The 24,602-nt window shown below is 41.1% G+C and overlaps 2 protein-coding genes and 1 non-coding gene across 4 annotated transcripts in view; all 3 read right to left on the reverse strand.

Moving 5' to 3' along the window:
- Positions 1 to 6,766, reverse strand: part of LOC133062038 (adhesion G protein-coupled receptor E4-like) — a 38,390-nt gene extending 31,624 nt beyond the window's left edge. Inside the window, exons 1-2 of the mRNA XM_061150540.1 lie at positions 6,729 to 6,766; positions 4,828 to 4,922 (exon numbers count right to left, since the gene is read on the reverse strand). Coding sequence (XP_061006523.1) covers positions 4,828 to 4,858 — 31 coding nt within the window. The 5' untranslated portion in view covers positions 4,859 to 4,922; positions 6,729 to 6,766. The remainder of the gene's footprint in view (positions 1 to 4,827; positions 4,923 to 6,728) is intronic.
- LOC133063006 (U7 small nuclear RNA) lies at positions 3,513 to 3,577 on the reverse strand. Its single transcript, XR_009694320.1, has one exon. It is a non-coding gene; the product is annotated as a U7 small nuclear RNA (small nuclear RNA).
- A 12,619-nt stretch (positions 6,767 to 19,385) lies between the features above and the next one.
- Positions 19,386 to 24,602, reverse strand: part of LOC133062037 (adhesion G protein-coupled receptor E1-like) — a 78,081-nt gene continuing 72,864 nt past the window's right edge. Inside the window, exons 37-39 of one of the 2 annotated variants that reach the window (XM_061150538.1) lie at positions 23,873 to 24,041; positions 23,652 to 23,756; positions 19,685 to 19,822 (exon numbers count right to left, since the gene is read on the reverse strand). In XM_061150538.1, the coding sequence (XP_061006521.1) occupies positions 19,817 to 19,822; positions 23,652 to 23,756; positions 23,873 to 24,041 (280 nt within the window). In that variant the 3' untranslated portion in view covers positions 19,685 to 19,816. Of the gene's footprint in view, positions 19,823 to 23,651; positions 23,757 to 23,872; positions 24,042 to 24,602 lie in introns of both variants that reach the window. The other variant, XM_061150539.1, reaches the window with a different exon arrangement.

Consider the following 24,602-nt stretch of genomic DNA (forward strand, 5'->3'; position numbering starts at 1 on the left):
CATGCATCCCACCTGGGCTGGTGATCTGTTTCACCATAGATAGTATACATGCTGTTCTTTTGAAATATCCCACCCTCACATTCTCCCACAGGGTTCAAAAGTCTGTTCTGTATTTCTGTGTCTCTTTTTCTGTTTTGCATATAGGGTTATCGTCACCATCTTTCTAAATTCCATATACATGTGTTAGTATGCTGTAATGTTCTTTATCTTTCTGGCTTACTTCACTCTGTATAAGGGGCTCCAGCTTCATCCATCTCATTAGGACTGGTTCAAATGAATTCTTTTTAATGGCTGAGTAATATTCCATGGTGTATATGTACCACAGCTTCTTTATCCAATCATCTGCTGATGAGCATCTAGGTTGCTTCCATGACCTGGCTATTATAAACAGTGCTGCGATGAACATTGGGGTCCACGTGTCTCTTTCAGATCTGGTTTCCTCAGTGTGTATGCCCAGAAGTGGGATTGCTGGGTCATATGGCAGTTCTATTTCCAGTTTTTTAAGAAATCTCCACACTGTTTTCCATAGCGGCTGTACTAGTTTGCATTCCCACCAACAGTGTAAGAGGGTTCCCTTTTCTCCACACCCTCTCCAGCATTCATTGCTTGGAGACTTTTGGATAGCAGCCATCCTGACTGGCGTGTAATGGTACCTCATTGTGGTTTTGATTTGCATTTCTCTAATAATGGGTGATGTTGAGCATCTTTTCATGTGTTTGTTAGCCATCTGTATGTCTTCTTTGGAGAAATGTCTGTTTAGTTCTTTGGCCCATTTTTTGATTGGGTCATTTATTTTTCTGGAATTGAGCTGCAGGAGTTGCTTGTATATTTTTGAGATTAATCCTTTGTCTGTTTCTTCATTTGCTATTATTTTCTCCCAATCTGAGGGCTGTCTTTTCACCTTACTTATAGTTTCCTTTGTAGTGCAAAAGCTTTTAAGTTTCATTAGGTTCCATTTGTTTAGTTTTGCTTTTATTTCCAATATTCTGGGAGGTGGGTCATAGAGGATCCTGCTGTGATTTATGTCGGAGAGTGTTTTGCCTATGTTCTCCTCTAGGAGTTTTATAGTTTCTGGTCTTACATTTAGATGTTTAATCCATTTTGAGTTTATTTTTGTGTATGGTGTTAGAAAGTGTTCTAGTTTCATTCTTTTACAAGTGGTTGACCAGTTTTCCCAGCACCACTTGTTAAAGAGGTTGTCTTTTTTCCATTGTATATCCTTGCCTCCTTTGTCAAAGATAAGGTGTCCATAGGTTCATGGATTTATCTCTGGGCTTTCTATTCTGTTCCATTGATCTATATTTCTGTCTTTGTGCCAGTACCATACTGTCTTGATGACTGTGGCTTTGTAGTAGAGTCTGAAGTCAGGCAGGTTGATTCCTCCAGTTCCATTCTTCTTTCTCAAGATTACTTTGGCTATTCGAGGTTTTTTGTATTTCCATACAAACTGTGAAATTATTTGTTCTAGTTCTGTGAAAAATACCGTTGGTAGCTTGATAGGGATTGCATTGAATCTATAGATTGCTTTGGGTAGAATAGCCATTTTGACTATTTCCAGTTTTTTAAGGAATCTCCACACTGTTCTCCATAGTGGCTGTACTAGTTTGCATTCCCACCAACAGTGTAAGAGGGTTCCCTTTTCTCCACATCCTCTCCAACATTTATTGCTTGTAGAGTTTTGGATAGCAGCCATTCTGACTGGCGTGTAATGGTACCTCATTGAGGTTTTGATTTGCATTTCTCTGGGTATCCTATAATTAAACTCAGCTCTTTTTTTCTTTTTCCCTCCCATTCTTTTTCAGATTTTTTTCTCATATAGATCATTACAGAGTATTGAGAAGAGTTTCCTGTGCTATAAAATAGATCCTTGTGTTATGCTAAATTGCTTCAGTTGTGTCCAACTCTTTGCGACCTTGTGGACCCACCAGGCTCCTCAGCCCATGGGATTCTCCAGGCAAGAATGCTGGAGTGGGTTGCCATGCCCTACTCCAAGGGATCTTCCCCACCCAGGGATCAAACCCACGTCTCTTATGTCTCCTGCATTGGCAGGTGGATTCTTTGCCTCTAATGCTACCCGGGAAACCTAAAATAGATCCTTATTTGTTATCTATTTTTTATTTTTGTAATGCAGCATGGCACATGGGATCTTAAATTCTCCAACCAAAGATCAGACCTGTGCTCCCTGCAGTGGAAGCGCAGAGCCCTAACCACTAAGACAGGGAATTCCTCTATCTATTTTATATAGAGTAGTGTGTATGTGTCAACCCCAACCTCCGAATCTGTCCCTCTCAACTCAGTTCTGACACTAACTCCCCTGGAAGAGCATCAGATATCCCAGGTTAAGGGCTCAGTCCCAAAGACTTCAGATGCCCATCAAAATTCCAAGTTGTCCCGTGGGCTTCTGACCAACTGGCTATGGAATGGATATTCCAATGACTCCCTCTTTGGATTCAATTAATTTGCTAGAGCAGCTCACAGAACTCAGAGAAGCCACTTACTTACTGGATTACCAGCTTATTGTAGGAGGATATTGGGCTTCCCAGGTGGCACTGGTGGTAAAGAACCAGCCTGCCAATGCAGGGGACGTAAGAGACTTCCCTGGGTTGGAAAGATTCCCGGAACAGCATGGGAACCCACTCCAGTATTCTCGCCTGGAGAATCCCGTGGACAGAAGAGTCTGGCGGGCTACAGTCCATCGGGTCACAGTTGGACATGACTGAAATGACTTGGCATGCACGCATAGAAGAATATATCTCAGAAAGAGCCAATGGAAGGCACACACTGTGCAAGGTATGAGGAAGGGGGTGGGGATTCCGTGCCTACTCCAGCCACTACTTTCCTCAAATCTCCATGTGTTCGCCAACCCAGAAGCTCTCGGAATCCCATCGTTTTGGGGCTTTTGTAGACACTTCATTGGGCATCCCTGGTGGTTCAGTGGTCAAGAATCTACCTGCCAATGCACGGGACGTAGGGTCGATCTCTGGTCCGGGAAGATCCCACATGCCATGGGGCAACCAAGCCAGTGTGCCGCAACTACTGAAGCCCGTGCACCCTAGAGCCAGCACTCCACAACAAGAGAAGCTCCCGCAATGAGAAGCCTGTGCACCACAACCAGAAAGTAGTCTGCAAGCAGTGACGAAGATCCAGCACAGCTAAAAAAAAAAAAAAAAAACCAAACCCTCAAGCCTCTGCATTTTCCTTATGAGTGCTTTTCTGACACATAAAGAAGAAATATGACCATAGGGCGGGGATCAGCAAACTATGGCCTTGGGCCAAATGCACACCCCTGCCTGGTTTTTGTGCAGCCCATGAACTAAGAATTGTTCTTAGTGGTTTTTAAATATATATATATTTTTAATCAAGGAGAATATAGTGCATGCATGGAACGTGGAAATTACCTGAAATTCCCATTCCTATGTCTATAAATCAAGCTTTATTGGAACACGGCAGTGCCCATCCCTTCAGGAAAGGTCAGTGGCTGCTTTTATTTATTTATTTATTTACTTTTTTGTGGGGGGTTTCCAATGCAGTTTTGTGAAAACCCCACTAGAAAAATTCCAAAAGATCTGTCCCACTCTGTGGCTGCTTTTATAAAGCAACAAGCAGAGTTGAGGCATTAAGACAGAGATCCAAATGGCCCACAAAGCTGAGAATAGTGATTACCTGGATCTTTACAGAAAGAAAAAATAAGTTCACTTCTGTCATAAACTAATGGCCATCATGTGCTTGCCTCTAAGAACTGCTTACAAACAGCCTAGGCTTAAACTGTGTTTGATTCCTCCATTGGTATTTTTTATTATTTTGAAGTCCCTAAAGCCCAGAGCAGACAGGTGGGTAGGTTCCAGTTACTATAATATACTAAGCGACGGTCCTCCAAGTTTGGACCTGCATAGTGGTCAGTCAGCATGTTAGATGCTTGCCATGTCCCCTAAGCCTACCCAGAAAGGGGTTACACAGTAAGCAGATAACTTATGTGAAAGTAAAAGTGAAGTCGCTCAGTTGTGTCCGACTCTGCGACCCCATGAACTGTAGCCTACCAGGCTCCTCTGTCCATGGAATTTTTCAGGCAAGAGTACTGGAGTGGGTTGCCATTGCCTCCTACAGGGGATCTTCCCAACCCAGGGATCGAACCTAGGTCTCCGGCACTGCGGGCAGACACTTTACCGCCACCAGGGAAGCTTCCTGTATCTTTCTGTAAAAGGGTGTTTTTCTGCAGCCCGTGAAGGGCATCAAGAAGCACAGGAGCAGGACTGGAAGATACACAGCCCAGATTCTTTGCCCTTCTAAAGCACATTACACGCTGAAAGGATACCCAGAAGGACTGGAGTACCAGTTACCCACAGTGCTAACCCCTCACCGTCACTCTTCTCTCTTCCCTCCTTGGCTTCCCTTCCCAAAGGACCCTAAAACCTTCCTGTTTGTGCTCATTCGCTTCAGTTGTGTCCGATTCTTTGGGACCCTACGGACCATAGCCCACCAGGATCCTCTGTCCATGAGATTCTCCAGGCAAGAATACTGGAATGGGTTGCCATGCCCTTCTCCAGGGGATCTTCCCCATCGAGCGCTCGAACCCACATCTCTTATGTCTCCTTCATTGGCAGGCATGTTCTTTACTACTAGCACCATCTGGGAAGCCTAAATTAATTAAACCTAAGTTTTTGTCTCAGTTCTGCTTTGGAGGAGAGCAACTAAGAGACTTGGTATCAGACTTTGGAGTAGGACACACACACACAGGAATTTCTGGAGAAAGTGCCAAATTCTGGAAAGCAACCAAAGCTGGGGTATCCAGGGTACTGGAGGGTGGAGAGAATTCTTTGTTCTACTCACCAGAGAGTAGCAACAGGCACCTGCTTCCCATAGCAGTCGAGGTTCCTGGAACGACAACCTTAGAAGCACTCCCAAGCAGGATGTGACAAGGGGTCCTGGGATAAATAAGCCCCATGAGGATTTATTTTGGATGGTCACAAAATTTAGCAGGCAGGTGGTTCGTTGTTTATCAAAACCTTTTCATTTCTACCTGTCTTTTGACTTAACAACTCCAATTCTGGGAAATAAGCAAGGTTCTACAAGGATGATTATAGCATAATGGCTTCTAGAAGCAAGGTTAGTAGTAGTCGTCGTCGTCACTCAGTCCTATTCGACTCTTTGCCACCCTTTGGACTGTAGCCCTCCAGGCTCCTCTGTCCATGGGATTCTCCAGGCAAGAACACTGGAGTGGGTTGCCATGCCTTCAGGAGATCTTCCCAACCCAGGGGTCAAACCTGCATTTCTTAAGTCTCTTGCACTAGCAGGGAGGTTCTTTATCACTAATGCCACTTGGGAAGCCCAAACCCCCTTGTCGCCTAGGTCTACTTGGAATATAAATAAATGAGGCCATTTGGAGATCTGGAGGGAATAATTAGAACTCTGGAGATCTGGAGACCATGGACTTTACCTCGAGACATTCTGTATGTTGGCATGTGCCAGGAGTTACACTTTGTTACTTCCTGATCCTTTCCCTTCTCTCAACATTCATTTCCCTTTTTGACTATACTTCCCTTCCAAAAGCCTACCCTAAGATAAACTATAGAAACTCTCAATGTAGAGAAACCCAGTCTAGTTAATGGTTATTCTTTTTTTTTTAAAGACTCTTTCGAAACCAGTTTAACTGAAGTGAATATCGTATGTGAAAAGGGTGATAATATTTTTCGGAAGAACTGAGACCTCTAGTGATGTTGATTTCTTTTTTTTTTAACCACTTTACTGAGGGATGGTCATCATGTAAAAAGCATGCAAAAGTACATATTTTATGTGTATAACTTGATAAGCTTAGAAATAAATATATACATATGAAACTATCACTACCATCAAGGACATAAACATATCCATCATATCTGAAATTATCCTCCTGCCCTCTTTATGATTTGAGCGTGTGTGTGTGTGTGAATAACACTTAACATAAGGTCTACCCTCTTAGAAAATTTTAAGTATACAATACAATATCATTAGCTATAGACACTAAGCTGTCACTGGAGTTTTTCATCTTGTGTAATTAAAACTTTATACCCTATGACCTTCCCCTCCCATCTCCCTCCCTCCCCTGGAAAACATCATTCTAGTCTCTGCTTCTAAGCATTTGACTACCGTAGTTTCTACATCTAAGTGAGATCATATCGTATTTGTTATTTGGGTCTGTTTATTTCACATATCTAGCAACATTGATTTAGAGAGTTTGTTTGTTTGTTTTTTTTTTAAAAAGACCTATTATAAAAAATACATTTTACTTCACAAAGATAGAGAGAAAAATGAACCAAGTTTCACAAAGCAGTATTTGCTTCAGACTTTGAAGCAAGTCTGAAACTTTATTTTAGTTCTTGAAACTTTATGTTAGTTCTTCTTAAGCCCCTCAACACACAATTCATGATTTCTTTTGAGTATTTGAAAACATTTTACTATGTTCTATACATACTAAAATGAAATGGGGAAATAAATATGAAACAATGTCCCTAGAGCATCTTTCAAGAGATAAAGCATGGCAGAAACCAGTACAATATTGTAAAGCAATTATTCTCCAATTAAAAATAAATAAATTTTAAAATAAATTTAAGTTTAAAAATAAAGCAACAGGACATCTAACGAGCTATCCTTTAAAATCTTTCCAGAGCCAGTGTATTATTTTAAGACCCAAGATCACAAGCAAAGCACATTCTATTTTCCATGGAAAAAACACAAAACCAGTTCCTCCTTACCCACAAGACGAAAGTCCTCGCTGGTCACCCAGTCTGGTAGTTTCTCCGAGCTAACAGCAACCAAAACAGGAAGTACATCTCTTCTTATCTCAAGCTTTAGTTTCTCAAGGAGTCTTGTGGCTGGATGAGATGACTACGGGCATTGGTAGTGAGGTGGTAACATGCAGGAAAGCCAAGGCCCCGCAAATGGAGGAAATAGGCTGCAGGAGCCAGGCATTTTTTATCTTTCTCTTAAGAGGCAGAAATGAAAAAACGTTGTCTGAGGAGGCCTTACAAATAGCTGAGAAAAGAAGAGAAACTAAAGGCAAAGGAGACAAGGAAAGATATGCCCATTTGGATGCAAAGTTCCAAAGAATAGCAAGGAGAGATAAGAAAACCTTCCTCAGTGATCAATGCAAAGAAATAGACAAAAACAATAAAATGGGAAAGATTAGAGATCTCCTCAAGAAAAATAGAGATACCAAGGGAAAATTTCATGCAAATATGAGCACAATAAAGGACAGACATAGTATGGACCTAACAGAAGCAGAAGATGTTAAGAGGTTGTGGCAATAATACACAGAAGAATGATACAGAAAAGATCTTCATGACCCAGATAACCACAATGGTGTGGTCACTCACCTAGAGCCAGACATCCTAAAATGCCAAGTCAAGTGGGCCTTAGGAAGCATCACTATGGACAAAGCTAGTGGGGATGATGGAATTCCAGTTGAGCTATTTCAAATCCTAAAAGATGATGCTGTGAAAGTGCTGCATTCAATATGCCTACAAATTTGGAAAACTCATCAGTGGCCACAGGACTGGAAAAAGTCAGTTTTCATTCCAATCCCAGAGAAAGGCAATGCCAAAGAATGTTCGAACTACCTCACAATTGCATTCATCTCACATGCTAGCAAAGTAATGCTCAAAATTCTTCAAGCCAGGCTTCAATAGTACGTGAACCGTGAATTTCCAGATATTCAGGCTGGATTTAGAAAAGGCAGAGGAACCAGAGATCAAATTGCCAACATCTGTTGGATCATCAAAAAGCAAGAGAATACCAGAAAAACATCTACTTCTGCTTTATTGATTATGCCAAAGCCTTTGACTGTGTAGATCACAACAAATTGTGGAAAATTCTGAAAGAGATGGGAATACCAGACCACCTAACCTGCCTCTTGAGAAATCTGAATGCAGGTCAAGAAGCAACAGTTAGAACTAGACATGGAATAACAGACTGAATCCAAATTGGAAAAGGAGTAAGCCTGTATATTGTGACCCTGCTTATTTAACTTCTATGTAGAGTACATCAAGCCAAATGCTAGGCTGTATGAAGCACAAGCTGGAATCAAGATTGCCAGGAGAAATACCAATAACCTGAGATATGCAGATGACACCACCCTGATGGCAGAAAGCTAAGAAGAACTAGAGAGTCTCTCGATCAAAGTGAGAAGAGAGTGAAAAAGTTGGATTAAAACTCAGCATTCAAAAAACAAAGATCATGGCATCTTGTCCCATCACTTCATGGCAAATAGATGGTGAAACAATGGAAACAGTGACAGACTTTATTTTCTTGGTCTCCAAAATCACTGCAGACAGTGACTGCAGCCATTAAATTAAAAGACACCTGCTCCTTGGAATAAAAGCTATGACAGACCTAGACAGCATGTTAAAAAGCAGAGACATTACTTTGCTGACAAAGGTCCACCTAGTCAAAGCTATGGTTTTTCCAGTAGTCGTGTATGGATATGAGAGTTGGACTATAAAGAAAGCTGAGCACTGAAGAATTGATGCTTTTGAACTGTGGTGTTGGGCAAAACTCTTGAGAGTCCCTTGGACTGCAAGGAGATCCAACCAGTCCATCCTAAATGAAATCAGTCCTAAATATTCACTGGAAGGACTGATGCTGAAACTCCAATACTTTGGCCACCTGACTGAACTGACTCCTTGGAAAAGACCCTGATGCTGGGAAAGATTGAAGGCAGAGGAGAAGGGGACAACAGAGGATGAGACAGTTGGGTGACATCACTGATTTGATGGACATGAGTCTGAGTAAGCTCCGGGAGTTGGTGATGGACAGGGAAGCCTGGCATGCTGCAGTCTATTGGGTCTCAAAGAATCAGACACGACTGAGTTACTGAACTGAATTGAACTAAGTGGCAGGAGGACAAGAGTCAGATTTTTTCCCCTTCTCTACACAAAAATAAAGGAGGTTTCTTTTAAAATTCTGTGTTGCCTGAAATACAAAGGATCATAAGAGACTACTACCAGCAGCTCTATGCCAATAAAATGGACAACTTGGAAGAAATGGACAAATTCTTAGAAAAGTATACCTTTCCAAAACTGAACCAGGAAGAAATAGAAGATCTTAACAGACCCATCACAAGCAAGGAAATCGAAACTGTAATCAGAAATCTTCCAGCAAACAAAAGCCCAGGACCAGATGGCTAGCTGAATTCTACCAAAAATTTAGAGAAGAGCTAACACCTATCTTACTCAAACTCTTCCAGAAAATTGCAGAAGAAGGTAAACTTCCAAACTCATCCTATGAGGCCACCATCACCCTAATTCCAAAACCAGACAAAGATGCCACAAAAAAAGAAAACTACAGGCCAATATCACTGATGAACATAGATGCAAAAATCTTTAACAAGATTCTAGCAAACAGAATCCAACAACATATTAAAAAAATCATACACCATGACCAAGTGGGCTTTATCCAAGGAATGCAAGGATTCCTTAATATCTGCAAATCAATCACTGTAATACACCACATTAACAAATTGAAAGATAAAAACCATATGATTATCTCAATAGATGCAGAGAAAGCCTTTGACAAAATTAAACACTCATTTATGATTAAATCTCTCCAGAAAGCAGGAATAGAAGGAACATACCTCAACATAATAAAAGCTATATATGACAAACCCACAGCAAGCATTACTCTCAATAGTGAAAAATTGAAAGCATTTCCCCTGAAATCAGGAACAAAACAAGGGTGCCCACTCTCACCACTATTATTCAACAAAGTCTTAGAAGTTTTGGCCACAGCAATCAGAGCAGAAAAAGAAGTAAAAGGAATCCATATAGGAAAAGAAGAAGTGAAACTCTCGCTGTTTGCAGATGACATGATCCTCTACATAGAAAACCCTAAACACTCTACCAGAAAATTACTAGAGCTAATCAATGAATATAGTAAAGTTGCAGGACATAAAATTAACACACAGAAATCCCTTGCATTCCTATACACTAACAATGAGAAAACAGAAAGAGAAATTAAGGAAACAATACCATTCACCATTGCAACAAAAAGAATAAAATACTTAGGAGTATATCTACCTAAAGAAACAAAAGACCTATACATAGAAAACTATAAAACACGGATGAAAGAAGTCAAAGAGGACACAAACAGATGGAGAAACATACCGTGTTCATGGGTTGGAAGAATCAATATTATCAAAATGGCTATTCTACCCAAAGCAATCTATAGATTCAATGACATCCCTATCAAGCTACCAACGGTATTTTTCACAGAACTAGAACAAATAATTTCACAGTTTGTATGGAAATACAGAAAACCTCGAATAGCCAAAGTAATCTTGAGAAAGAAGAATGGAACTGGAGAAATCAACCTGCCTGACTTCAGACTCTACTACTAAGCCACAGTCATCAAGACAGTATGGTACTGGCACAAAGACAGAAATATAGATCAATGGAACAGAATAGAAAGCCCAGAGATAAATCCACGAACCTATGGACACCTTATCTTTGACAAAGGAGGCAAGGATATACAATGGAAAAAAGACAACCTCTTTAACAAGTGGTGCTGGGAAAACTGGTCAACCACTTGTAAAAGAATGAAACTAGAACACTTTCTAACACCATACACAAAAATAAACTCAAAATGGATTAAACATCTAAATGTAAGACCAGAAACTATAAAACTCCTAGAGGAGAACATAGGCAAAACACTCTCTGACATAAATCACAGCGGGATCCTCTATGACCCACCTCCCAGAATATTGGAAATAAAAGCAAAACTAAACAAATGGAACCTAATGAAACTTAAAAGCTTTTGCACTACAAAGGAAACTATAAGTAAGGTGAAAAGAGAGCCCCCAGATTGGGAGAAAATAATAACAAATGAAGAAAAAGACAAAGGATGAATCTCAAAAATATACAAGCAACTCCTGCAGCTCAATTCCAGAAAAATAAATGACCCAATCAAAAAATGGTCCAAAGAACTAAACAGACATTTCTCCAAAGAAGACATACAGATGGCTAACAAACACATGAAAAGATGCTCAACATCACTCATTAGCAGAGAAATGCAAATCAAAACCACAATGAGGTACCATTACACGCCAGTCAGGAAGGCTGCTATCCAAAAGTCTACAAGCAATAAATGCTGGCGAGGGTGTGGAGAAAAGGGAACCCTCTTACACTGTTGGTGGGAATGCAAACTAGTACAGCCACTATGGAAAACAGTGTGGAGATTTCTTTCAAAACTGGAAATAGAACTGCCATATGACCCAGCAATCCCACTTCTGCACATACACACTGAGGAAACCAGATCTGAAAGAGACACGTGCACCCCAATGTTGACCGCAGCACTGTTTATAATAGCCAGGACATGGAAGCAACCTAGATGCCCATCAGCAGATGAATGGATAAGGAAGCTGTGGTACATATACACCATGGAATATTACTCAGCCATTAAAAAGAATTCATTTGAACCAGTCCTAATGAGATGGATGAAGCTGGAGCCCATTATACAGAGTGAAGTAAGCCAGAAAGACAAAGAACATTACAGCATACTAACACATATATATGGAATTTAGAATGATGGTAATGATAACCGTACATGCAAAACAGAAAAAGAGACACAGAAGTACAGAACAGACTTTTGAACTCTGTGGGAGAAGGCAAGGGTGGGATGTTTCGAAAGAACAGCATGTATATTATCTATAGTGAAACAGATCACCAGCCCAGGTGGGATGCATGAGACAAGTGCTCAGGCCTGGTGCACTGGGAAGACCCAGAGGAATTGGGTGGAGAGGGAGGTGGGAGGGGGGATCAGGATGGGGAATGCGTGTAACTCTATGGCTGATTCATATCAATGTATGACAAAACCCACTGAAATGTTGTGAAGTAATTAGCCTCCAACTAATAAAAAATAAAAAAAAATAAAAATAAATAAATAAACCTTTCTTATCCACTGTCATGGAAGAGGAAGCTACATTTAAAGAAAAGAAGAAAACATTCTGCTTTGACCAACACATGAACCTAAAGCACAAATCCATTGCCCATCATCTACAAACAAGTGTTTCTCACCAAACTACACACACTTTGAAATGGTAGGTTTTGCTATGGGAATTGGTTGAAAATATGATGAAGGTGTCTCATCCTGCAGGACACAAGAATAAAGTAAAGCCCAGTATCTCTGCCCTATTAGAATAGCAGCTTAGATTTTATGCCAAACGGTCCTGGTTAGTGATTTATACAAATATTCTTTTTTGCCTGGCTCACTGGGCATGAACTGAACCTTGACTGTAGAGTATACCATCACTTCTGTTTCAAACAAACCCTTCGTACCAAGTGTGCTTGGAACCTCTTAGTTCTTCAGTCACAAAATCATGTCTGACTCTTTGTGACCCCATGGACTGCAGCACACCAGGCTCCACTGTCTTCCACTGTCTCCTAGCGTTTGCACAAGTTCATGTTGGCTATCCAACCATCTCATCTTCCAACACACTCTTCTCCTCCTGCCTTCAATATTTCCCAGCATCAGGGTCTTTTCCAATAAGTCTGCTCTTCCCATCAGGTGGCCAAAATATTGGAGCTTCAACTTCAGCATCAGCCCTTCCAATGAACAGTCAGGGTTGATTCCTTTAGGATTGACTGGTTTGTTCTCCTTGCTGTCCAAGGAACTCTCAAGAGTCTTCTCCAACCCCACAGTTCGAAAGAATCCATTCTTCAGTGCTCAGCCTTCTTGATGGTCCAACTCACATCCATACATGACTCGGAAAAACCATAGCTTTGACTATACAGTCCTTTGTCTGCAAAGTGATGTCTTTGCTTTTTAATATGCTCTCTAAGTTTGTCATTGCTTTCCTTTCAAAGAGCCAGCAACTTTTAATTTTAAGCTTGGAACATAAGATGGTTAAAATCATGACCCCATGTGATTTGCACATGACTCCATGTGGTTGCACATTTTGACTCTTTGATAAGACACTGAATTATATACACTATAAAATGGGTTAAATGGAAAATTTTATGTTATGTGACTTTGATCTCTTAAAAAATTAAGACTAAATTAATTTCTGGTCCCATACAAATTTAAACAGGGAATCTGGTTGACCTGTTTGGATTTTGGCAAAATCATATCCCTTATCCATGAATTTTGATGGATGTTATTTTTCATAAATTCCAGAATGGATTTTATGAAAACATTGGCTTTTGTTTTCTGTGGTATTTGTGTAGTTATTTGGGATTCCCTTATAGCTCAGCTGGTAAAGAATTTACCTTCAATGGAGGGGACCCCAGTTTGGTTCCTGGGTCATGAAGATCCACTGGAGAAGGGATAGGCTACCCACTCCAGTATTATTGGGCTTCCCTGGTGGCTCAGCTGGTAAAGAATCCGCCTACAATATGGGAGACCTGGGTTTGATCCCTTGGTTAGGAAGATCCCCTGGAGAAGGGAAAGGCTACCCACTCCGGTATTCTACCCTGGAGAATTCCATGGACTGTATAGTCCATGGGGTTGCAAAGTGTCGGACACGACTAAGCAACTTTCACTTTCTTTGTGTAGTTATTACAACATGCAAAATGCTGGTGGGGAGAACAAATGTAGTTTGTGCCCTTAAAAATGTGAATATTAATTCCAAAAATTGCATAACTGAAGATTTCTACATCTTTTTGACTGCACCTCATGGCTTGTGGGGTCTTAGTTCCCTCTCCAGGGATTAAACCCAGGCCCATGGCAGTGGAAGTGCTGAGTCCTAGCTTCTGCACCACCAGGCAATTCCTGTCTACATTTCCTTTTTAAAGATATTTAGAAACTGCATGTCAAGCTACTGAGAAAATATCAGAACAGACAAGGAGTAAGAAATTGTAATTGAAAAGACTCGGTATACCAGATCATGGAGCTCTGATCTCCATTCAAGGGACAGAAACCCTTGCACGGTGATCTGTAGGGAAGAAGCTAAGAAAACAAATACCCTGACCTCACTCTCCTCCATTTTTATGATATTCTGTTGGTGTCTCCAATTGGCCAAAACCAACTGAAAGCCAGAGGCCAAGAAAGTCCACAGTCATACTCCAGATGTGTTGTCATTCCAGGAAGACCACTGAATGGCTTTAGAGGGGTCAACAGACAACATCCAGCCCATTTAGATATTCATTCACATATTTATTGGGTTTCCTTCGCCATTAGAAAATATGTTCTATGGAAAAAAAGGCAATGTGCTTCTTGCTTATTATCATATCTAGAGAGTAGATACTTAATAAATATTTACAGATGAATAAAAGACTGTGCAAATTTCTAAAATCTTAATTTTGGGGGGAGGCACACTGCACTGCATGGGTGAGATCTTAGTTCCCCTACCAGGGATCCAACCTCACCCCCTGCAATGGAAGCTTGGAGTCATAATCACTAGACAACCAGGGAAGTTTCTTATTTTTTTAAAAACTGAACTATATATGTCCATCAACCTAGATGTCCATTGAAAGATGAGTGGATAAAGAAGTTGTGATACATATATACAATGGAATATCACTCAACCATAAAAAGGAATGCATTTCAGTCAGTTTTAATGAGGTGGATGAACCTAAAGACTATTATGCAGAGTGAAGTAAGTCAGGAAGTGAAAAAAGTATATCATATATGAATGTATATATACGGAATCTGGAAGAAAGTATTGATGAGCCCATTTACAAAGAAATAGAAATGCAGACATAGAGGATGGATTTATGGACACAGCAGGGGAAGGAGAGGCTAGGAGAAATTGAGATAGCAGCATTGACACATATACACTATCACGTGTAAAATAGATCACTAGTGGGAAGCTGTTGTATAACACAGGGAGCCCAGCCTCGCTTGCAGTCTGTGATGACCTAGGGGGTGGGATGGTGGGGGGGGGGTGGGGAGGCTAAAGAGGGAGGGGATATATATGTACAATTATGACTTATTTGCATTGATGTAAGGCAGAGACCACACAACACTGGAAAACAATTATCCTCCAATTAAAACAATAAAATACAGTTGAATAGTTGATTTACAGTGTTTCCTTAGTTTCAGAGGGTTTCCCTGGTCGCTGAGATGGTTAAGAATCTGCCTGCAATGCAGGAGACCCAGGTTCTATCCCTGGATGGGAAGATCCCCTGGAGGAGGGCATGGCAACCCACTCCAGTATTCTTGCCTGGAGAATCCCATGGACAGAGGAGCCTGATGGGCTACAGTCCATAGGGTCACAAAGAGTCAGACACAACTGAAGCGACTTAGCATGCACACACATTAGTTTCAGATATACAGCAAAGTATGAAATTTTTTTAACATCTCCGAGCCTCCTGGGTTTTTCCAGCTACCTAAAAGATTTTCTTGCCTTTTTTCTCAGCATATGGACTGAATGAGAAATGGAATTTCCATACTCCTGTATAATGATTAAGATACACCCTTATAAAGCTTCCAAAACACCTACCTGAGTGAGCTGATAGATATGGAGGTTTTGAGAAGTTGCCACTGAAAGGACAAGAGAGAAGCCAGAAGGGTGGAGAGAATCAGTGTGTCCAGAAGACCTCGGACACGACTGAACTGAACTGAAAAGACCCATGTGGCTACGTGAAGGCCCCTTAAGTTAAGGATAGGCTGGGAGATGGTGCTGCGGTGTTCATGAGTGTACGTAACTCTGTGCCCAAGTGCAGCAGCTCTGGAGCCCAGGAGACAATGGCAGCCCCCACAATGGGTACAGAACTGCTTCTTATAGGCCAGGTCAAGCTGCATCTCAGCATTCTGTAGACTTGACCTGGCCGTGGGTAGAGATTGCTGTCTGAGCAGGGAAAGATACCCTGGAGAGGCATATGAAGGACTTTCAAGCCGAAAGCAGAGAAAAGAACGGGAGAAACACACCCTGAGCAGATATCAAATAATACTTCAGCAACACCCACAAACTCCTGAGGGGGAATTTTTTCTGAGAACTAAGAAAGAGGAAGGAAGACAATCTGAGATCCTGTGGTTCAAACCTAGATATGGAAGCTGAGCCAACCCATATTTGTAGCCAACACAGATGAAGCTTGAGAGTTTCAAAATTACATGAAAACTGGGTGATTTTTTATCAATGTTGGGCAATGTTGGGTAAGATTTCAGAAGATGGAATATTGATTATAAAGAAGTGAGATGCTTGTGTGCTAAGTCACTTCAGTCGTGTCCAACTCTTTGTGACCTTATGGACTGTAGCTCGCCAGGCTCTTCTGTCCGTGGGATTCTCCAGGCAAGAATACTGGAGTGGGTTTCCGTTCCCTCCTCCAGAAGATCTTCCTGACCCAGGGATGGAATTCATGTCTCATGTCTCCTGCATTGGCAGGTAGTTTCCTTACCACTAGCGCCGCCTGGGGGTAAAAATAGCAAATAGCATTGGATGCTGTACCTTACAGAACTGCAAAAGAGAAGACGTGCTCCATCCCAAGAAAAGCATTAATAATGTCTCCTTCTGCTGCTTTTCCTACTTTTTAAAAGATGAAAACACTTTATCAAAAATGTATTTGGAAGTATCAGAGCCCTGCAGTCTAATCACATATTTAATATCTTGTAGCAACCTTTAAAGTGGTAGTTGCTCAGTTGTGTCTGAATCTTCGCGTGTCCAACTCTTTGAGACCCCATGGAGTATAGCCCGCCAGGCTCCTCTGTCCATGTAATCCTCCAGGTAAGAACACTGGAGTGGGTAGCCATTCCCTTCTCCAGAGGATCTTCCCAACCCAGGAATCAAATCTAGGCCTCCTGCATTGGCAGGTGGTTTCTTTACTGTTTTTCCAGTAGTCATGGGTGGATGTGAGAGTTGGACCATAAAGAAGACTGAGCACCAAAGAAGTGATGCTTTTGAACTATGGTGCTGGAGAAGACCCTCTAGAGCCCCTTGTACACAAGGAAATCAATACAGTCAATCCTAAGGGAAATCAACATTGAATATTCATTGGAAGGACTGATGCTGAAGCTACAGCTCCAAGACTGGCCAGCCATCTCATTGGGCAGGACCCTGATGCTGGGAAAAATTGAGGGCAGGAGGAGAAGGAGGCGATGGAGGATGAAATGGTCGGACAGCATTATCAGCTCAATGGACATGAGTTTGAGCAAACTCTGGGAAATAGTGAAGGATGGGGAAGCCTGGAGTGCTGCTGTCCATGGGGTTGCAGAGTCAGACACGACGGAGTGACTGAACAACAACAAAATAACCTATAATGGAAAATAAACTGAAAAAGAATATATATATATATATGAATTAATTTGATGTATACCTGAAATTAACACATTTAAAAAACTTTTAATTTTGTATTGGGATATAGCCAATTCACAATGTTCTGATAGCATCAGGTGAAAAGTGAAGGGACTCAGCCATATGTATACAAGTATACATTCTCCCCCAAACTGTCCTCCCCCCCTAGGCGGCCACATAACACTGAGCAGAGCTCCATGTGACACATTTTAAATCAACTATACTTCAATTGAAAAAAAACCACGTTGCAGTCTAGTCTCTATAAAGCCCAATGGAAAATGAGGCCGATGAACCTGTTTGCAGGGCAGAAATGAAGATGCCCTTGTAGAGAACAGACTTGTGGACACGGGGCGGGAAGGAGAGGGTGAGATGAATTGAGAGCGTAACACTGACATATATACACTCTCCTGTGTAAAACAGCTAGCTAGTGGGAAGCTGCTGTAAGCACAGGGAGCCCAACTCGGAGCTCTGCGATGACCTAGGAGGGTGGGATGGGGGGAGGTGGGAGGGTGGCTCAAAGGGAAGCGATACACATAGAGCTGATTCCTAAGGTTGTACAGCAGAAATCAACACAGCATTGTAGAGAAGTTAGACTCCAATTAAAAATAAATTTAAAAGATCATTTAAAAAGTCAAATGGTATGGTAAGCAATCTCTAAGATCTTTCAGAAAGGGAAAGGTTTCATCAGAATGTCTCAGAAGCTTGGAACATCATTTGAAATAAACATCTTCTTAGTGCAGTTCAGAATCTCATTAGAAAGAGCTCCAAACACACATCTAAATGCGAATACAAGTTCTTCTGTCGTGTTTGCTGGTCATGAGGATGGGCAGTCGTTATTATTGTTGGCGTGTCTCCCTGGGTCAGTTGTCTGCCCTCTTCTCCTGAAAATGCTCAGTCATGTCTGACTCTTTGAGATCCCATGGACTGTAGCCTGCCAGGCTCCTCTGTTCATGGGATTCTCCAGGCAAGGATACTGGAGTGGGTTGCCATTCCCTTCTCCAGGGGACTTCCCAACCAGGGATCAAACCTGTGTCTCCAGCATTGCAGGCATTCCCATTCTAGCTATGGGATTCTTTACTGTCTCAGCCACCAGCCCTGCAATGCTCTGCTGGAAATTGGTCTCCATGAAGCAGGAGCTGTTAAACATCTTCCCATCACAGTGGGGGCAGCACACAGCCAGTAATGGACTGACAGACATTTTTAAAAAATGGCTGCTTCCCTTGTGTCAAAATGGGATGAGGCTGAGATACAGTTCATGGAAGTAAGTTCCAGTCAAGACTGTAAACTTGCCTGGCTCCTTCTATTCATCTTGTTTCCTTCACTTTTTCTCTCTTTTCAGCGCATTCTGTCAATAAATCATGAGCACCAAAATCACCCCTCCCACGTTCTGCTTTTAGGGAACCTGACTTAAGTCACCTGTTATTATTTTAGAAATAGTAGAGTTCAGTGGAAAACAGTGTGGAGCTTCCTCAAAAACAAACAAACAAACAAAAAAACTAGAAACACAGTGATCATATGATCCAGCAATCCTCCTCCCAGACATATATCAGGGAAAGATGAAAAGTCTAATTTGAAAAGGTACATGTATCCTAATGTTCATAGCAGCACTGTTTACAAAATAGCCAAGACATGGAAACAACCTAAATGTCCATGGACAGAGAAATGGATAAAGAAGATGTGGTAAGCATATACAATGGAATATTACTTGGCCACTAAAAAGTGAAATTTGCCATTTGCCACAAAACGGATGAACCTTGCTATACTAAGTGAAGTAAGTCAGACAGAGAAGGAGAAATACCATATGACACCCCTTATATATGGAATCTAACAAGAAATGATACAAATTAACTTCTGTTCAAAACAGAAAGAGACTCACAGACTTAGAGAATGAACTTATGGCTACCAGGGGGGAGTATGTGATGGACATGTTACACTGCTGTATTTAAAATGAGTAACCAACAAGGACCTACGGTTTGGTACAGAGAACTCTGCTCAGGGTCACGTGGCAGCCTGGATGGGAGGGGAGTTTGAGGGAGAATGGATACATGTGTGTGTGTGGCTGAGTCCCTTTGATGTTCACCTGAAACTATCACAACACTGTTTGTTAATCGGCTATACCCCAGTACCAGGGGGGAAAAAGTTTTAAAAAGAGCTGGAGGGTTCTTCGTTGAAAAGCAAGCAAGCCAGCCAGTCAGAAAACAAATCATTTATTGAGGGCTACTCTGTGTGTGAAGCATGTGATAGAAGCTGGAGAGGCATGCTTAAAGCCACACATCAGTGGACTTAGAGCAAATCAAAGTGGTAGCCTTGGTCCTTGGTCCTTGGTCCTGCCATTGCACTGCGATCTGTTATCTCCACAAAACTCTGAAAAGTCAGAGTTGCAGAAAACGGAAGATAAAATGGTAAGCTGGAACAGAAGCTCTTCTTTTCTCACCAGGGCAGGAAGCCATGGGAAGACCACCCCACCCAATCATCCATAATCCAAATTGCCCAGAGAGTTCTAGGGCTGGCGAGATACTGCATTTCCACACTAAGCTGAGAAGAGATTTCAGAGAAGGCTTCTGCAGGCACCTGCTTTCCTGAGATGTTGTTCCATTGTGTATTTGAAAGCAAGAAGGGACTTCAACCCTGTGAGAGAAATCAGAGTCAGAATCAATGGCAGGATTAGTACAATTTGAACTCAGGGATCATATGTATGTGGGCACAGGTCTTACAAATACAGGCAGAGATAAATATGGCAACAAAAACTAGAAGGATAAACATTAAAATGTTAACAATGATTACCTCCAGTGTGGCAGGCACTGTTGACAAACTCAAAAGCTATTCTCAGCCTCTTGACTATTGATGTTCCCATTCTAGAAGCTAGAAATACTTGTTTTGTCAAATTTCTCTGTAACTATGAGTGTTCATGTGATACAGTTCTGACCAATTAGGTGAAAGGGAAATCCACTAAGGGGCTTCTGGAAAAGCTTTTGTTTCCCGTTGAAGAGAGAGGGTTGAAAGGTGAGTTTGCCACTCTGTCCCATCATTCTCCTTCCTGCCTTGAACATGGTCATGATGACTGGAGCTATGGCAGCCACCTTGTAACCATGAAAATAATTGATGAAAAGTCAGCATGTTATTGGTCAGATGGAAAACTAGGAAGAGTTTAGATCCTTAGCAACCTTGCTAAGCAACAGAACCAATACCAGAAATGCCTAACTCTGAGCTTCTATTCTTGCAATAAAAATAATTTCCTATTTATTTAAGCCACTGGATCATACTCTGGTTTCTCTTCAGATCGTATAAATCTTTCGCCTTTTAAGCTACTGGATCTTAGTTACTTGTCCTTGGAATACATCAGAGGGGAAAAATAAAAAGACATTCTGGTAGGAGATGTAGGACCACAAAAGATAAATGCAAATAAATAAGGAAATTGTAGTGTTAGAAAGTAGAAAGTACTGAAAAGAAAATCAAGATAAGGGTGTGGGACAAGCATGAATACCTGGGTGGGTGAATAGGAAGCTGCACAAAATGGAGTTATCAGAGGAAATTCTATTGAAAAGAAATGACTAGAACAGAGATTTGAAGGAAGTGAGGGAGTTGTCTATGTGGGTGTCAGGACAAAAACATTCAAGGCATTCAAGAACATTCAGTTCAAGACTCCAAAAGAGGAAGTGAGCCTGGCATGTCTAAAGAATCTTGAGCAGCCCAGTGTGGGTGGAGCAGAGGGAAATGAGGGGTCTATTAGTAGATGACAGGACAGGAAGGAAAAGAGAGTTAGATCAGACAAGGTCCTGTGGGCCACAAGGAGGACGTTGGCTTTGACTCTGAATAAGGTGGGAGCCATGGAGTGTTGTAGGTAGAGAAGGGAAGATATCTGACTTGGGTGTTCACGAGCACCCTCCGGTTGCTACAAGGAGAACCGAGCAAGATAAGACAGGGAAAAGATTAGAGAGGCAGCAAGGTAGATTTCTTTTGAGCTTATTTCCATCATTGTGGATAGAGACAATAGGACTTGGACCACAGTAGAAGGAATGACGGGAAAAAGAAGCAACCAGATTCTAGATCTATTTTGAGGAAGAGTCAGCAGGATTTGCTGAGGGAGCAGAGATGAGGGAAGGGGAGAGGAAAAGCAGAGTCAAGCAGAGTCAACGTTAATTTCACAACTTCACTCTTGAACGATAGAAAAATAGAGGACCCTCTGTGGAAATGAGAGGTGGGGGAATCTGATGATGTGACATATTCCAAATGAGAAGCTCATTTGGGACAGGCTACCTCTGAAATATCTATTAGATATCTAAGTAGGCATTTGGTAGGTGGTAGGTTATACGAGTATATAATTCAGGAGACAGGGCTGGACAGCACATTATTTAAATTTTGGGAGTCATTGCTAATAGGTGGTAGTATAGCCATGAGACTGGATGAGATCCACTGTGTAGAAGACAATGTGCACTTTGATGGAAAATGATGTGTTGTCAGGGGATACCTCCTCCCCTCCAGGTTATCTGGCTCTGATCTATAGTGGAACTACTTAACAATTTTATCAGGTTTAAACAACTGACAGTGATAGGAAATAAGTACATGGAAAAAATAGTTTTGCCTCTAATTGTGCATTCATTTTGATATTATTGAGATTATATATGTATTATAATATATGAATACACAAATAAACACAATTATGAATTTTATGTGTTATGTAATATAATGATTCTATATAACTTCTGAATATTTACATTATATGTACATTATATATATTAAATAATATGAATAATTATATATAATGTCTATATATTTAAATTTAATGTATAATTTATATATAATATAAATTTATATTTATATAGTACATAATTTGAAATGCATATATTATACAATATGAGTAATTACATATACAAAGGCTGTATATACAATTATATGTATGATTTATATATTACATATAAAATTTTTATATAATATATGTATTTATACTTATATATATTTGTACTTATATGTATTTGTATACTTATATGTATTTATACTTATATATGTTTATATTTATTAATATATAGTTGGGCTTCCCTGTGGCTCAGTGGTAAAGAATCCACATGCCAATGCAAGAGACATGGGTTCAATCCCTGGGTTGGGAAGATCCCCTGGAGTAGGAAATGGCAACCTACTACAGTGTTCCTACCTGGGAAATCCCATGGAGAGAGGAGCCTGGCAGACTATAGTCCATGGAGTCACAAAGAGTGTGACATGCCTTAGCAACTAAACAACAATAACAAATATAAAATTTATATATTATAATATGAATAATTAGATGTGATATCTGTTTATTTACAATTATGAATATAATTATATGATATATAATTATGTCATATTATATATATTACATTTATTTACCAATGAGGAAACCAGGCAGATGTTATAACTGGTTCAAAAGACAACACAAAGAGCATGCACATATATAAATTAAAAGTAGAATAATATTATGCATTATGTATACATTGTGAACATTGCATACATTATATGAGTGCTATGCATTTTGTATACATTGTATATATTATATGTGTGATGGAATACACAGACATGTCTGTTCTTTGCATTCTCTTATGAGCCAGTTACAACATCTCTTCATTCCTTCAATGATTAATAAGCAGAATAAAATCCTTAACATATGCTTATTTCATATCCATGAGTCATGATTTTATCTTTTTTAGTTTGAACAGCTACTGAAGCACAGAGCTGGGATTTAAACCCAGGCAGCCTAGTTCCCCAATCCCCACTTTTAAATACCACAGTTTATCAAATGAGTTCATACACATGAATGTCAAAGCTATGGTTTTTCCAGTAGCCATATATGGATACAAGAGTTGGACCCTAAAGAAGGCTGAGCACCAAAAAATTGATGCTTTTGAATTGTGGGGGTGGTGGTTTAGTCACTCAGTCATGTCTGACTCTTGCGACCCCATGGACTGCAGCCCACCAGGCTCCTCTGTTCATGGAATCCTCGAGACAAGAACACTGGAATGGGTTGCCATTTCCTTCTCTGCTTTTGAACTGCAGCGCTAGAGAAAACTCTTAAGAGTCCCTTGGACAGCAAGGAGATCAAACCAGTCAATCCTAAAGGAAACCAACCCTGACTATTCATTGCAAGGACTGATGCTGAAGCTGAAGCTTCAGTACTTTGGCCACCTGATGGGAGGAGTCAACTCACTGCAAAAGACCCTGATGCTAGGAAAAATTGAAGGCAGTAGGAGAAGGGGACAACATAAAATGAGATGGTTGGATGGTTATCACCAACTCAATGGACATAAGTTTGAGCAAACTCTGAGAGATAGTGAAGGACAGGAAAGCCTGTTGTGCTGCAGTCCATGGGGTCACAAAGAGTTGGACACGAATGAGTGACTGAATAACAACAGATGCTTAGCTTACAGCAGGTACTCAACACATAACACTTGGTTTGACCAGAACATGCTGACAACACACAATCTCTCACCGTTTTGGAAGTGGAGGGAACGGATGACAGTAAGATCCCTGAGGTCTGGGTCTCAGAGCTGGGTTTAGTCTTCCTGGTCATGCATCTTCTGTATTCTTCCCGTACCTGAAGGTGGATGCACACCACGGGGAGATGAATCACTCTTAGATACAGGGGGAGTGTGTGTGGCAGGGGCAAGCTCCCTGGGAAGGAGTGGGGCTGGGAGGGCAGCAGGTACACACCTGGCGGTTGAGCAGGCAATGAATGAGGAAGATGAAGGCCCCCTGCAAGCTGTTGATGATGGTGAACAGATAAGCCATGATATTTGCCACGGGTCCAATCTGGAAAATGCCCAACACCCAGGAGCACCCCAAGATGAAGATCTGGGCAAAGGCTTTGAAGGTCAGTAACCTGGAGGGGAAGATTTGCAGAGGATATAGTTCTGGCTGTCATCCTCACGGGCCACCATGTTCCCAGGTATACTCTGAGGTTGCCACTATGTGACCCATCACCTGGGTAAGAATAAATGTGGAACACAGGTTTCCAAGCCTAGAGGTAGGGAAGTCAAATCCTACAGCCATTGAAAGGGCAATTGGCCTACAGATACACATGGTCACAAAGATGTGTGGACACATGTATTTAATGCAATATTGTCTATGGTAATAAAAGGCTAGACATAAAGTAGCCAAGCCATGGAAGCAACCTAAATGGTCATCAGCAGACGGATGCATAAAGAAGATATGGTACATATAGACAATGGAATATTACACGGCCCTGAAAAAGGATGAAATAATGCCATTTGCAGCAACTTGGATGGACCTAGAGATGATCATACTAAGTGAAGTAAGTCAGACAGAGAAAGACAAATACCATATGATTTCACTTGTACGGGGAATTTGAAATATGGCACAAATGAAGCTATCTACAAAACAAACAGACTCACAGACACGGAGAACAGATTTGTGGTTACCA

Source organism: Dama dama, chromosome 9 (assembly GCF_033118175.1).
Source record: "Dama dama isolate Ldn47 chromosome 9, ASM3311817v1, whole genome shotgun sequence".
Classification (NCBI taxonomy): Eukaryota; Metazoa; Chordata; class Mammalia; order Artiodactyla; family Cervidae; genus Dama; species Dama dama.